The sequence below is a fragment of the Oncorhynchus kisutch genome, linkage group LG17 (genome assembly GCF_002021735.2).
Source record: "Oncorhynchus kisutch isolate 150728-3 linkage group LG17, Okis_V2, whole genome shotgun sequence".
In the NCBI taxonomy this organism is placed as follows: domain Eukaryota; kingdom Metazoa; phylum Chordata; class Actinopteri; order Salmoniformes; family Salmonidae; genus Oncorhynchus; species Oncorhynchus kisutch.
In genome coordinates this window covers 33,299,643-33,315,133 of record NC_034190.2, presented here as the reverse complement: position 1 = coordinate 33,315,133, position 15,491 = coordinate 33,299,643, and the positions used below count along the sequence as shown (strand labels likewise).

The 15,491-nt window shown below is 40.7% G+C and overlaps 1 protein-coding gene across 2 annotated transcripts; it reads left to right on the top strand.

The window, feature by feature from the left end:
• The first annotated feature begins 6,220 nt into the window (after positions 1–6,220).
• Positions 6,221–14,803, top strand: LOC109907504 (class I histocompatibility antigen, F10 alpha chain-like). 2 transcript variants are annotated; one of them, XM_031793606.1, is made up of 8 exons: positions 6,221–6,317; positions 9,755–10,027; positions 10,147–10,440; positions 10,539–10,823; positions 11,002–11,124; positions 11,272–11,295; positions 13,519–13,596; positions 14,420–14,803. In XM_031793606.1, exons 2-8 carry the CDS (start codon positions 9,832–9,834, stop codon positions 14,455–14,457), a joined length of 1,038 nt encoding a protein of 345 aa, XP_031649466.1. In that variant the 5' UTR covers positions 6,221–6,317; positions 9,755–9,831; the 3' UTR covers positions 14,458–14,803. The 2 variants fall into 2 exon arrangements, with proteins under 2 accessions (XP_031649466.1, XP_031649465.1); XM_031793605.1 differs by lacking the exon at positions 6,221–6,317 and adding an exon at positions 6,844–7,054.
• Positions 14,804–15,491: the final 688 nt, after the last annotated feature.

Below are 15,491 nucleotides of genomic sequence, written 5' to 3'. Positions count from 1 at the left end.
CTGGAGCTGGGACCAGAGGACCCACGCCTGGGCCTGCTCAGCGAGCTGGTAGAAGAGAACGGCTGGGGACAGAAGGGCTTGATGAGGGGCCAGAGGGGGGATCTGGAGATGAGGCCGCTGGCTCCCTTCCCCGGTCACCCTATCGACACTCTGCACTACCAAGAGGGGGGCGAAGAGGGAGGAGAGGGGGGAGGAAAGAGGAACGAAGCTCTCACATCCATCGCCGGCGGGCTTCAGGCATTCAACAGAGAGAAGGGAGGCTTCGGGTTCCGCTTCGGAAGGAAGTAAAAAAGGAGGGAGGGGTCGGGAAAAAGAGGAGGCACTTGGACTTCTGGAGTGTGGGGAACTTGAAAAAGGGTAAGGTAGAGGGCTGGAGGATGAATTGATGATGAAGAGAGGGATGAGTTGACAGTAGAGATGTACTGATTGACACTTATGTCAGAGCAATCAATCATTACATTATGATGAGATATATATCATCAGAGAAAGAGACTGACAAACTGATAAACAGAAAGTTTACCAAGTGGTCAGAAAATGTCTGTCAATGTATCATAATTGTTACATAATAAAATGATTGAGGGTATGTGAATGTTTGTTATTGTTGTCCATGATTTAAGTTATCCATTCCTACCAATTCCAACCTAAGGTGAAAAATCACGGTATTTTGATAGCCTTTATATTTTTTAAATGTAAATGTCAAATTGAAATACAATAACAAATGGGCATATTACATCATTACAAGTATATTTTCTCTTAAATTAAGAAACATAAAATAACATTAAAGCAAATGAACAAATAAAAATTACTACACATGAAATGTCAGTGAAAGTACGTCAAATAAGTACGTCAAATAAAAATATGAGTTGGTAGAATACATGCATTTTTTTTGTCGTTTACTTATTCTATGGATTTGATTAAATATTTGATTTCAAGTAAAAATGTGTTATTATATTTTCAAAGTCTATTTTTCTTCAGTATGACGCAACAGCATACATCCGCGGAAACCTCATACGCTCTATTCTACCTGACAACAGTTAAGGTTCATTTCAGCCCTAGAAAATCATTGGCTAGTAGTGATTGGCATTCTGGCTCTTTTCAGTGAATCGGCTCGTTCGGCTCAGCTCACCAAACGGCTCTTTAAAAAATATATGTTTTGTATTTTTTCAAGTCAAACAGTTTGCGATAGTTTGACTATGATTGGTGTTAAAACAATTCTAATTAAAGTATTAAATTAAATCTTACTCTACCTTGACCAAAATGTATTTAAAAATGCATTTGTTTGTTATGAAAAATAATAATAATTTGCATTTAAAGTATAACTTATTAATGTATATAAATCTAACCATTCTAAACTAATACAATCTGAACAGAATAATAGAATATTGCACCATATCAAAGAAAAATAAATCATGTACAAAACTGCAGCATCCCACTTAAAACATTAAACTGGTCCCTCTTTTCTCTCTCTTCTTTATTGCCATGTAATAACCAGCAGCACACAGCAATGCTGACCAGATTTAGCTTTTATGAGAGATTTGTATTCAGAAATGCAAGCGGCCTTACTTTCCATAGGCTGATGCTGTTTCTTCTGTCAGTAATTATTTGTCCCGTGTTTGAGAAGAACCTCTCAGAGGGAACAGATGTGGCCACTATGCAGAGTCTCCCTGTCATGACTTTAGTAAGCCGTGGGTAGACAGAGGCCTTGTTCTTCCACCAGCTCAGAGGATCTGCAGATCTTTGGAGGAGGGGCTCCTCTAAATAGGATCGGACCTCCATTATGGCATCTGCTAAGATTCCTTCGTGCTGCATCCCCAGTTGCTCTCTCGCAAAACAGCATCCAAACAGTAGACGTTTGTGGCACTACTGCTGGTGCTTCTACTCCATCTTATCCCTCTTCTTCCTGTTGCCCTGGTGCCTGAGCCAGCTGACTGCTGGGGCAGTCCCTCCCTGCTGCTGAGGTTATTATTTGAAGAGCCTCATCAATCGCTCTGGCATCACTGAAGGCTAACTTCTTAAACCTGGGGTCAACTGCAGCGGTTTCTGATAGCACGTGATTATATTCCATTCTGTGGAACTTTCTGTCCATTGATGAACATAGGGTGTCCATCAACTCTGTCACATGTCCTGTGGTTACATTTGCTTCTCTCTGGTGGCTGGCAGTAATTCACTGCAGACCCTTACACAGGAGTATCATTTTTGAGGCTGTCACATAGCTGAAAAGAGAGAACAGTAACGTATTAGTTCAGGTTCATGTTTTGTGTACTGATACTACATTCTCATCTACTGCTCATATACATATATAATACTTGATTAAATAATGATGTAGTAATAACTGCTTTACTGTACCTCCCTCCACTAACCTCCACAGTGACCTGCTCAAAGGGTTCCAGGACTCTGCACAACTCCTCCACCACCTCCCATTCCTCTTGGGTCAGAGCATCAACAGGTGCATTGACAATGGCCAGGGTAGAGAGGACGGCATCTTTTGACTCAAGAAACCGCATCAACATATAAAATGTTGAATTCCACCTTGTATTGCATGCAGTCTTGTTTAGGCCTCAGCTCAGGCATCCCCATCTGGCGTTGTGTAGACTTTAGTTTTCAGCACCTACTGTGCTCCTGTGGAAGAGCTGCTTTCACTTTGTCCACAGTGGGCTGCATCTATTACAATCAGGTTAATTGTGTGGGAAAGACATGGATGATGGGTCCATTTAAAAATTTGGTTAGGTTAGCTGCAATGTCGCTAACACAACAGACCACTTTTCCATCTACTTGCCATTCTCTGGCCACTCTCAACAGTTCCTCTGCAGAGTTTTTCTGAGGTGTGTCTGTCGTTGAATTCAAAGCAGTCCAGAAGACAGCTAGACATCGACAAATCTTCAATGAAGTGACATGCAACATGTAAGAAGTGGTTACCCTTGATGTCCAGCAGTCAGTGGTAAGGCAAACTGCAGTAGATTTTTGGACTCTTCCCGCACTGAAGCCTGTGTGCTCTCATACAGTTGTGGAATAAGTTATTTTGAAAGGGTTTTCCTGCTTGGAATTGTGTACACTGGATTTAGACTATTGCTTTAATTTCTAAAAACCTCTGTCCTCCATGATCAAAAATGGCTGAAAATTGGTGGCAATCATTTTAGCCAATGCAATATCAATTTGGCCTTGTTTTGCTACAAACATAGACTTTGGCATAAACTAGTCCATAGAAGACTGCGTCGCTGTGGGTCGCGGAGTAGGCCTATTTGAGTGAGTGGATTCTTCTCCAGGTGTGGAGGTGCTGTCTCCACCACTATCACTAGCAGGCCCGCTAGTTTCTCAAAGTGCACAGTTCGCATATGCCGGTGTAGGTTGTACGTAGAACCGGCAACTTACTGCCTTCCTGAAGACAAACAATGTATATGAAATGCTTCAGTCTGGTTTTAGACCCCATCATAGCACTGAGACGGCACTTGTGAAGGTGGTAAATTACATTTTAATGGCATCGAACCGAGGCTCTGCATCTGTCCTCGTGCTCCTAGACCTTAGTGCTGCTTTTGATACCATCGATCACCACATTCTTTTGGAGAGATTGGAAACCCAAATTGGTCTACACGGACAAGTTCTGGCCTGGTTTAGATCTTATCTGTCGGAAAGATATCAGTTTGTCTCTGTGAATGGTTTGTCCTCTGACAAATCAACTGTAAATTTCGGTGTTCCTCAAGGTTCCGTTTTAGGACCACTATTGTTTTCACTATATATTTTACCTCTTGGGGATGTTATTCGAAAACATAATGTTAACTTTCACTGCTATGCGGATGACACACAGCTGTACCTTTCAATGAAACATGGTGAAGCCCCAAAATTGCCCTTGCTAGAAGCATGTGTTTCAGACATAAGGAAGTGGAGGGCTGCAAACTTTCTACTTTTAAACTCGGACAAAACAGAGATGCTTGTTCTAGGTCCCAAGAAACAAAGAGATCTTCTGTTGAATCTGACAATTAATCTTAATGGTTGTACAGTCGTCTCAAATAAAACTGTGAAGGACCTCGGCGTTACTCTGGACCCGGATCTCTCTTTTGAAGAACATATCAAGACCATTTCAAGGACAGCTTTTTTCCATCTACGTAACATTGCAAAAATCAGAAACTTTCTGTCCAAAAATGATGCAGAAAAATGTATCCATGCTTTTGTCACTTCTAGGTTAGACTACTGCAATGCTCTACTTTCCGGCTACCCGGATAAAGCACAAAATAAACTTCAGTTGGTGCTAAATACGGCTGCTAGAATCCTGACTAGAACCAAAAAATGTGATCATATTACTCCAGTGCTAGCCTCTCTACACTGGCTTCCTGTCAAAGCAAGGGCTGATTTCAAGGTTTTACTGCTAACCTACAAAGCATTACATGGGCTTGCTCCTACCTATCTCTCTGATTTGGTCCTGCCGTACATACCTACACGTACGCTACGGTCACAAGACGCAGGCCTCCTAATTGTCCCTAGAATTTCTAAGCAAACAGCTGGAGGCAGGGCTTTCTCCTATAGAGCTCCATTTTTATGGAACGGTCTGCCCACCCATGTCAGAGACGCAAACTCGGTCTCAACCCTTAAGTCTTTACTGAAGACTCATCTCTTCAGTGGGTCATATGATTGAGTGTAGTCTGGCCCAGGAGTGGGAAGGTGAACGGAAAGGCTCTGGAGCAACGAACCGCCCTTGCTGTCTCTGCCTGGCCGGTTCCCCTCTTTCCACTTGGATTCTCTGCCTCTAACCCTATTACAGGGGCTGAGTCACTCGCTTACTGGGGCTCTCTCATGCCGTCCCTGGAAGGGGTGTGTCACCTGAGTGGGTTGATTCACTGATGTGGTCATCCTGTCTGGGTTGGCGCCCCCCCTTGGGTTGTGCCATGGCGGAGATCTTTGTGGGCTATACTCGGCCCTGTCTCAGGATGGTAAGTTGGTGGTTGAAGATATCCCTCTAGTGGTGTGGGGGCTGTGCTTTGGCAAAGTGGGTGGGGTTATATCCTTCCTGTTTGGCCCTGTCCGGGGGTGTCCTCGGATGGGTCCACAGTGTCTCCTGACCCCTCCTGTCTCAGCCTCCAGTATTTATGCTGCAGTAGTTTATGTGTCGGAGGGCTAGGGTCAGTCTGTTATATCTGGAGTACTTCTCCTGTCCTATTCGGTGTCCTGTGTGAATCTAAGTGTGCGTTCTCTAATTCTCTCCTTCTCTCTTTCTTTCTCTCTCTCGGAGGACCTGAGCCCTAGGACCATGCCCCAGGATTACCTGACATGATGACTCCTTGCTGTCCCCAGTCCACCTGGCCGTGCTGCTGCTCCAGTTTCAACTGTTCTGCCTTCTTATTATTCGAACATGCTGGTCATTTATGAACATTTGAACATCTTGGCCATGTTCTGTTATAATCTCCACCCGGCACAGCCAGAAGAGGACTGGCCACCCCACATATGCTCTCTCTAATTCTCTTTTTTCTCTCTCTCGGAGGAACTGAGCCCTAGGACCATGCCCCAGGACTACCTGACATGATGACTCCTTGCTGTCCCCAGTCCATCTGACCGTGCTGCTGCTCCAGTTTCAACTGTTCTGCCTTATTATTATACGACCATGCTGGTCATTTATGAACATTTGAACATCTTGGCCATGTTCTGTTATAATCTCCACCCGGCACAGCCAGAAGAGGACTGGCCACCCCACATAGCCTGGTTCCTCTCTAGGTTTCTTCCTAGGTTTTGGCCTTTCTAGGGAGTTTTTCCTAGCCACCGTGCTTCTACACCTGCATTGCTTGCTGTTTGGGGTTTTAGGCTGGGTTTCTGTACAGCACTTTGAGATATCAGCTGATGTACGAAGGGCTATATAAATAAATTTGATTTGATTTGAATTTGGTTCATTGGTTGTCACTGCTTGTCTGATTGACAGGAACAACAGGTGAGGCTGTCAGTCTGAGCAGACAGTCAGAACGAATGTGTGGCTTGAGCATTTAGGCCTATATTATTTGATTTATTTTTGCGTTCTTTAAATTAGTTAATTATATTTGTTACGGATACAGGTATCCCGTGGGTGTGTGTGTTTGTGTCCTGTGTTCTTTTCTCTCCTCATAGGTGAAAATCATCACTCCCCAATCAATCAGAAGACACACCTCCTCCTGTTTCCTACCCAATCACAGTTCCTTTCCCTTGGTTTAAAAACCCTGTCAGTTGTTTCCTCTAGAGCTCAATCTCTCTGTAAATGCCATATGTCTGTAGATCGCGCTGTTTCACCCTCTCCTACTATTGCTCTTTATGTATTAAGCTATCTTTTGTTTGAGCGCCTCCATATCACTTTGTCCTCACCTGTGAGTATTGTTTTTGGTTATGGTGTTTGTTTGCTGGTGGGAAAGGGGAACTAAGAAAAGTCGCCCATGGGCATACACTACCCGTAGGTAAACTTTGTTAACTCTAGTTAGAACTGGGCGGACCACCCACCGTATTTTTGGTTAGTTAGCTTTTGTTGAAATAGGCTAGTCTAGCTTAGGGGTGTTTTGGATGCTTATTGTTTCTTTCCTTGGGTCCAGCTCAGCCCCTTTACCTGCTCCACCCCACCCACCCATTACGGTGTGTTTTCTAATAAACCATGTGTTTGACGGTAATTTAGTTGTCTGTGGTTATTTCGTTCTCACTTTTTCACTATTACAATGTGCTTATGTTACGGGTCTCCTTACCATCTCCCCTAGACTGTCGGGCCAAAAGGGATTCGTAACTATTCATTTGTATCTTTTGATTATTCATACTTTAATTTTTTATAAATAGATTCGGCTGTTCTGATACGCGAATCGGCTCCCAACGTTCACCTACAAGAGCCAGCTTTAAGAGCCGACTCGTTCGCAAACGACCCATCTCTATTGGCTAGAAATACTCTTCAAAGGGCAAGGAACGCAACATAAATTTTTAAAGGCGCTTTCCATCAACATATACTATAATAGGGATATAGCTGAAGAAAATGGCTGTAGTTTAATTAGCAAGATGTATAGACCTAATTTGATGTTTTTTGTTTTATATTTTTCACTAGAATGTATTTGCCGGAGCCAAAGCGGTAAGTTGTGTACTCGATATCAAAAGTGAAAGTAAACGTTTACAGCCAGGCGTGGCAAAATAATAAAAATATTACTTAAAATTGCTTACCATATATATACTGCGGTGGTATATTAGCATAATAGTCAACTTGTTGTAATTGCATTGTAGTATTTGTAGTCGACCTTCATGCGCGTTCCTCCATTTTTTTTTTTGTATCGGTTACTGGAACGCTATTGCGCACTTACAGGCCAGGAACGGTGCAATAACAAACATTTGTAAGGAAACATTACATACAAGATCTTTTTTACTTTGCTTAGACCAACAAGGCATAGTATCTAATTTTTTAAATCACAAAGTAGAACATGCGCAAATAAGTTTAATGTGTTTGCAATTATACTGATAATGACTACTGGAGTTTTACACATTTGTCTATTTGTTTAGCAGCAGCTACTCTTCCTGGGATCCACAAAAAAAACAGCGTGACAACTAACAAAACCCTTAAACACTTAATTTGGGGGCGCTCAAGATGGTGGCATGAGAGGGTGTGACATTTCTAGCTGAGGAACAATTTTAGGGTCTTATCACAAAGTTTGTAGTTTTTAGACTGCAGTTGCAATTTGTTTTTTCACAAAAAAATGATATCTAACCATACAATGTAGCTATTACTTGAATTATCCCCTAAAATTGTAAAGGACTTAGATGAGATTCTATTTGGAGGAACAAGCCTCACTATCTACGAAAATATATTCTCACTAATACCCAAGAACAAGGACGTCTTGTGGATTTTAGATTTCAATACTCTAAATAATACTTTTAAAATAAATTGGATTCTGAAGTATGTTAAGAACAGTATTTGGAATGTCTTCCCTAAGTATTTATTTGACTCATTGGTGGTTTTGAATTTTTGCTTCGGTGTAATTTAGATGTTGATAAAATCCCAGAACAGTTGGCCAAATTCCAAATAAACGCAATTTTTCCCCTCACAGATAATTTACATAGAACAACAAAGATACGATTTAAAAAAATACGTTTTTTTTCTTTTTCGTAAGTTTGGAAAATAAAATTATTTTGGTTGGTCAGTTACTGAATGAGGATGGATATCTACTCTCATACGTGGAATTTCTTGATAACTTTAAAATATGCAATTCCAAGGGGGGGGGGGGGGGGTTTGTATCTCTTTTAAATTCCTCTGTGGTTGATGTAAGTAACATAGATTTACATGAATATATTCATTGGCAATATTAACATCAAATATAAATATAGTTATAAACAGATTAGGAATATTGTTTGATACTACAATTCCCTCGAAGATTCTTTTGGTCAAATATCTATGGTGAAATACAATGGGGGAAAGCATGGAAAATTGCAAACAAATATTGTATCAGTAACAAGGTGAAGGAAGTTTCATTTAAAATGTTGCATAGAATCTATCCTGTGAAACGTTTTGGCAAGATTCAAGCTGAATATTGACTATAAATGTGATTTCTGTGGAATGGAGGAGACCATTTAGCATTAGTTTCTTGCCTGTTTTTATAGTAGAATTTGCCATACAGAATTTTGTTACAAAAAAAATAGGACTTGTACTATTTCATGGTTTTGCTATAGTGATTTATTTGAGGTATTTTGATGTAGATAAAGATGTAGTATATTTAATTAAACTGCTAATAATACTAGGTCAATTTCATATTCACAAATGCAAATGGTCTAATTCAAAACCTAACTTCACTTTATAAATGAAATTAAACAATACGGCACTAACTAAAATGAAAAACAAAAAGGCAATTAACTTGTATTAATAATTGGTTTGTTTAGGATTCCTGGAAATGTAAATAGTTTGTATGTATGCTTATTTGCATGTGACTATTCCCCTTTTGTTTGTTATTTGTTAATTAAAAAAACACATACACAAGGACAGTCACACATTTAAAATACGATATACAAACAAAAACAATACACGAACAAAGGAAAGAGGACATTTTCTTGATATGGTAGCGAATCCGGAGGATAGCCCCGACCGGGACTCAAACGGATCTAGCAGCTGTCAAGCCAACACCTTAATCATTACACCAAGAGGTCGGAACTACTTGAGTTCGGGTGGTGTTGTGTTAAAGGGATAGTTCAGGATTTTATCAATGAAGCCCTTGATCTACTTCCCCAGAGTCAGATGAACTCGTGGAGACCATTTTTAGGTATCTGCGTCCAGTATGATGGAAGTTAAGAGGTACTTTCGCGAGCCAACGCTAACTAGCTGTACCCATAGCCTTTTAGTCATTGCACTAACACTAGTTAGAAATTGGCTTGTGAAACTACCTCTAACTTCTTTAATACTAGACACATAGACATACAGCTGGTATCCATGAGTTCATCTGACTGGGGAAGTAGATAAAGGGCCTCATTGCCAAAATCCAGAAGTATCCCTTTAATATATTAATAGGAAATAGATTGATTTCTAAGTTGCAGAATGTGTCCCACTTCTCACTAATGCACTAGTGTCGGCTTATTTGTTTTATGTCACCTACCATTTAGACAACCTAATGCAGAGCCTCTTTGACACTATTAATTGAATACATTGTTTTGTTGGCCGTTACAGACCTACAGTATGACAGAAATATTTGACATACAGTAATTTCCGTTTCATGTTTTACAGCATTGTCTGAGTAACATGGAGAGAAGGCAGATTCAGACAAATTATCTCCATGTTTAAATGTTTTCCCTACAGACATCTACTCCCTGAATTACATCTACACTGCCCTGTCAAAGCCACTAGAATTGCCTGGTATCCATGAGTTTACTGCCATGGGTCTGATGAATGACAAACAGATTGATTACTATGACAGTGTGGCAAAGAAGAAGATTCCCAAACAGGCCTGGATGAGGGAGAAGCTGCCAGCAGACTACTGGGATAAAGGCACTCAGTCACGCAAGAGCAAGGAGCAGTGGTTCAAAGTTAATGTCGATATCTTGATGAAGCGCATGAGGCACAACAACACTGGTGAGGGATCACCTGCAATCTGTCCTACACTCACCGTTAATCTTTTAAAATTGTAGGTCATTAGTTATCCATGTATATTGTCATCATTGACAGTCTTTTTAATTTGTTTTTCCTCTCAGATGTGCATATCCTTCAGTGGAAACATGGCTGTGAGATTGACCGACAGAGTGACGGCACATTGAAATTCATAAAGGGCACAGACCAGTACAGCTACGATGGTGATGACTTCCTGGCCTTTGATGATGCCAATATGCAGTGGGTGGCCCCAGTTGTTCAAGCTCAGCCGACTAAGAGGAAGTGGGACGGGGTCCAGATCCTCAACCAGTACACCAAAGGCTACCTGGAGAAGGAGTGTGTGGACTGGCTTTCCAAATTCATGAATTATGAGGACAAAGAATTCAGTAGGGCTGATTGTGAGTACTTAAATAGTATAGCCTAACAAACAAAAACAACCATTTGTACATGTGAGATCAGAAATAATATTAATGTTCTCCGTTTATTCCCTCTTTAGCCCCTCCAAGGGTCTATGTATTTGCTAAAAAGGCCAAAACTGCAGGACATGTCCGACTCATCTGCATGGCCACAGGTTTCTATCCCAAAGATGTGATTATGCAAATGAAGAAGAATGGAGTTCCATTGACCGAACGTGATGGAGTGCAGTCTACAGGAGTCCTACCCAATGATGATGACACCTACCAGATCAGGATGAGTGTGCAGATCCCAGAGGCAGATAAGGAAACTTATGAATGCTCTGTCGACCATAGAACATTGAAGGCGCCAATTGTGGGAAAATGGGGTAAAGTATGGTTAATTTGGTTTAGTGTTGATTGTTTCCTGTGTCAATAACACTAAACCATCTTAATTTAACTGAACCGCATACTAACAGCTTTGCAAGTGAAGCAGGAACAAAGCTGATGTTAGCTTCTGGTTACATATTGTTGCTTTTTATAAATACTCTGCCTTTTGTTTTGCAGATGGAATATGTTGTGATTGCAGTAGTTTCGGTGCTGTAGTCATTGGGGCAGTCATCGCCATTATTGTAGTTCTGATCTTGGTTTCGGTGGTCCTGTTTGTTCTGCACAAAAGCGGGACAATTGGTAGGTCTTGATTTATATCAATTAAATTGTTTTTGTTAAATGTTAAGAAAAGATTAATCAACGGTACTGTTATGAAAGGTGGGAACTACGGCCTAAATCCATATGCATTATAACATTTCTATGTATTTTTCTCTTTACACATCAAAGTGATTCCTGGCTTGAAAACTACAGGTTAGTATCACAGCCTCTCCCTCTGTCTGTATACAGCACATTCGGGAAAGTATTCAGACCCTTTGGCTTTTTCAACATTTTGTTTTGTTACAGCCTTATTCTAAAATGGATTACATTGTTTCTTCCCTCTCTTCAATCTGCACACTGTTAGGTTCTAATTTTCAGAGTAAATAACTGTCACTAGAGAAGCTTAGCCAAGGTTCATTCTTCCCAAGGGTCGATACATCTGTAATTCAGACACAGACATGACTTCTCCCCCGTGGTGGTATTCATACCCCACTTTGGGTGGAGTCTCATCCTTAGCGCTAAACATTGCATCATTCTTGCTAAGCGGGGAGCCAAGTGATATGAGCCTTCAACGCGTTTATCACTACTGCTACATGAGATCGTGTTCCCTGCACTCAACACCTTCCAAGCTTAGTTGCACCTACTATATACCTTCCTCCTATAACCCTTAACTTCTTGTGTAGACCCTCTTAACCTTAGCGCTCCATCAGTGACATGAATTAGTATACCTGTGTTTCATATTCTCTAAACCCAACAACACAATACCCCATAAGGACAAAGCAAAAACGGGTTTAGACATGTTTTGCAAATGATGGATATGTGAAACTGAAATAAGACATTTACACAAGTATTCAAACCCTTTACTCAGTACTTTGTTGAAGCACCTTTGGTAGTGATTACAGCCTCGAGGCTTCTTGGGTGTGACGCTACAAGCTTGGCACACCGGTATTTGGTTTTTCTCTGCAGATCCTCTCAAGCACTGTCAGGTTGGATGGGGAGCGTCGATGCATAGTTGTTTTCATGTCTCCAGAGATGTTTGATCAGGTTCAAGTCTGGGCTCCTGCTGGGTCACTCAAGGACATTCAGAGCCTTGTCCCAAAGCCACTCCTGCGTTGTCTTGGCTGTGTGCTTGGGGACGTTGGCCTGTTGGAACGTGAACCTTTGCCCCAGTCTGAGGTCCTGTACTTTGCTCCGCTCATCTTTCCCTCAATTTTGACTCGTCTTCCAGTTCCTGCCGCTGAAAATCCTCCCCACAGCATGATGCTGCCACCACCATGCTTCACCGTAGGGATGGTGCCAGGTTTCCTCCCGACGTGACACTTGGCATTCAGGCCAAAGAGTTCAATCTTGGTTCATCAGAGCAGAGTATCTTGCTTCTCGTGGTCAGAGCCCTTTAAGTGACTTTTGGCAAACTCCAAGCAAGCTGTCATGTCCTTTTACTGAGGAGTGGCTTCCATCTGGCCACTACAATAAAGGCCTGATTGGTAGAGTGTGGTTGTCCTTCTGGAAGGTTCTCGCATCTCCACATTGGATCTCTGGAGCTATGTCAGAGTGACCATTAGGTTCTTGGTCACCTCCTGGAGGCAACTGTTCTTGGAGACCTTCTATACAGCAGACATTTTTTTGGTACCCTTCCCCAGGACAATTCCTTTGACCTCGTGGCTTGGTTTTTGCTCGGACATGTCACCTGTGGGACCTTATATAGACAGGCGTGTGCCTTTCCAAATCATGTCCAATCAATTGAATTTACCACAGGTGGACTCCAATCAAGTTGTAGAAACATCTCAAGGAGGATTAATGGAAATACGATGCACCTGTGCTCTATTTCAATTCTTATAGCAAAGGGTCTGAATACTTGGGTAAATAAGGTATTTCTGTTATTTTTTTATCTTTATAAATTAGCTAAAAATGTATCGCTTTTTCATTATGGGCTATTGTGTGTAGATTGAGATTTTTATTTTATTTGATCAATTTTATATTAAGGCTGAAACGTAACAAAATGTGGTAAAAGGGGGAGGGGTCTGAATACTTTCCGAATGCACTGTACATGTCATTTATCAACATAATGGTTGATTGTTACATATAACATACTTTTGACATTAGTTATAAGGACAATATGATGCTTTAATATCAGAACAACAATCTGGCCATCAAACTTAAAAAGGTGTTCAATGTAACAACCAATACTGTTTAGATTTACCTTTGGGTTTTTGAATAAGATCCCATTTATTCTGAAAGCAGAACCACATCAGACTCTGGTAATCTAATATCCGTTGACCCATAATAAATAATAAAATACATTAAGCAGTCGCTTTTATCCAAAGCGACTTACAGTCATGTGTCCATACTTAATATCAATCCAAGAATTAGATTGTATTTGTTTTCTAATTACTTTTGAGACTGTAGAAAGACTGTTTCCCTCTGCCACTATTTCAGATCAAGGCAGCCAGAACGCAGAGTCCTCAGACAGAGGCAGTGAGGAGGATGTTAAGAAGTCAATGCTGCCTCAGGAAAGTAAGTCTAGATTGATATCAACCCTTCTGCTACCTCTTCTTTAACTTGCAATTTGGATGGTTGAATAATTCCGTGATATCCAACTCAAGTCTTAAAGGGTTCTTCTGGTTTCCTCTAATGTTGAAATGTCGCTGGTTTATTACCAAAATAATTTCCTAACGAGTAATTATGGAGATGGCATAAAACGAGTGAATTATATGCTGCTTTGGTTTGTCACTTAGAATTGGTTACTTGAATGTAATAAATACATTTCCTTTGATCTTACAAAGTTTGCATTTATCAATAAATGGACAGTTAAGAACATAAGGAATATCACTTTCAAAATGTCACGGATAACACTTGATTTATCACCAAAAGACAAAGTTAAAGATCCAAACCACTGGTTGGTTAATTTAATAACATTTTTATTCAACCTTTATTTAACTAGGCAAGTCAGTTAAGAACAAATTCTTATTTATAATGACGGCCTAGCCCGGCCAAACCCTAATCAGGACGATGCTGGGCCAATTGTTCGCCCCCTTATGGGACTCACAATCACGGCCTGTTGTGATACAGCCTGGAATCAAACCAGGGTCTGTAGTGACATGTCTAGCACTCGGATGGAGTGCCTTAAACCGCTGCACCACTCAGAAGCCCAAATGTGAGGCAAAACCATAGTTGGTATTTGACACCATCCATTTGTAATTAGAGATGAGTCATGTCAAAGTCATGTCAATTATTGTCATGGGTAATATTTTACAACATTGCACTGTAATGTATGTAATGTGTTCAATCTAATAATGCACATCTTTTCCATGTTGTCTATTTATGTGCCGGTGTCTAGATGACCGTTTTTGGCCAAACTTCCTGACCGGACCATGAAGGACAGTCAATTCATTTCATAATTTTATAGTATGGCTAGAGCTGTTTCGGTGTGGCCACGAGTCATGACAGCAGTCAAATTCCACATGACCTTTTAGTTACGCTAATTAGACTTCTCCAAGCTCTGATGCTGCTGATGGTCATTAGTAGCCTACCAAACTGGCCAACTATTGTCCCTTTTAATCACTCTGAGATTAATGCAAATCTAATCAAACACTTCATGAGAGCTCATGTTGCTCAAATATTTCTATAGGCTATGCAATTGCGTGAGAAAACAGCATGATGGTCATTATAAAAAAATAGGATTCCATCAGCTTTCCATATGCTAGGCCTACTATTTTATTTGTCAATTATCCTAGTATTAAGCACATTGCGTCTCTTTAAAACAGGAGTATAGTCTACTGACGTATTTATTTCAGCTGCCCTGTTTCTATACAGGTTCATGATAATGGTCCATTCTAAATCAAAACAAATTTCACACACAAACTATTTAGTGTATGTAAAGACAAGATTAAATCAAGAATAGTCTGATGGGTGACAATATTATAGGCTAATATTGTCACCCATCAGACTATTCTTGAGTGATATACAGTGGCTTGCGAAAGTATTCACCCCCAAGGCATTTCTCCTATTTTGTTGCCTTACAACATGGAATTCAAATAGATTTTTGGGGGGTTTGTATCATTTGATTTACAACATGCCTACCACTTTGAAGATGAATTTATTTATTTATTGTGAAACAAGCAAGAAATAAGACAAAAAAACCTTAACATTTGAGTGTGCATAGCTATTCATCTCGGGCTGTTGAGTTTGCGCCAGACATAGCGTTTATCTTGATGGCTGAAAAACTCAATTTTAGTGTCATCTGACCAGAGTACCTTCTTCCATATGTTTGGGTTGTCTCCCACATGTCTTTTGACGAACACTTTAAGCAATGGCTTTTTTCTGGCCACTTCTGTAAAGCCCAGCTCTGTGGAGTGTACGATTTAAACTGGTCCGATGGACAGATACTCCAATCTACACTGTGGAGCTTT

Coding starts and splice junctions, on each gene's coding strand:
- LOC109907504 (XM_031793605.1), top strand. CDS start 6,985: ATGTATAGACCTAATTTGATGTTTTTTGTTTTATATTTTTCACTAGAA. Junction 10,441..10,538: donor AGAATTCAGTAGGGCTGATT/GTGAGTACTTAA, acceptor TTCCCTCTTTAG/CCCCTCCAAGGGTCTATGTA. Junction 11,125..11,271: donor GCACAAAAGCGGGACAATTG/GTAGGTCTTGAT, acceptor TACACATCAAAG/TGATTCCTGGCTTGAAAACT.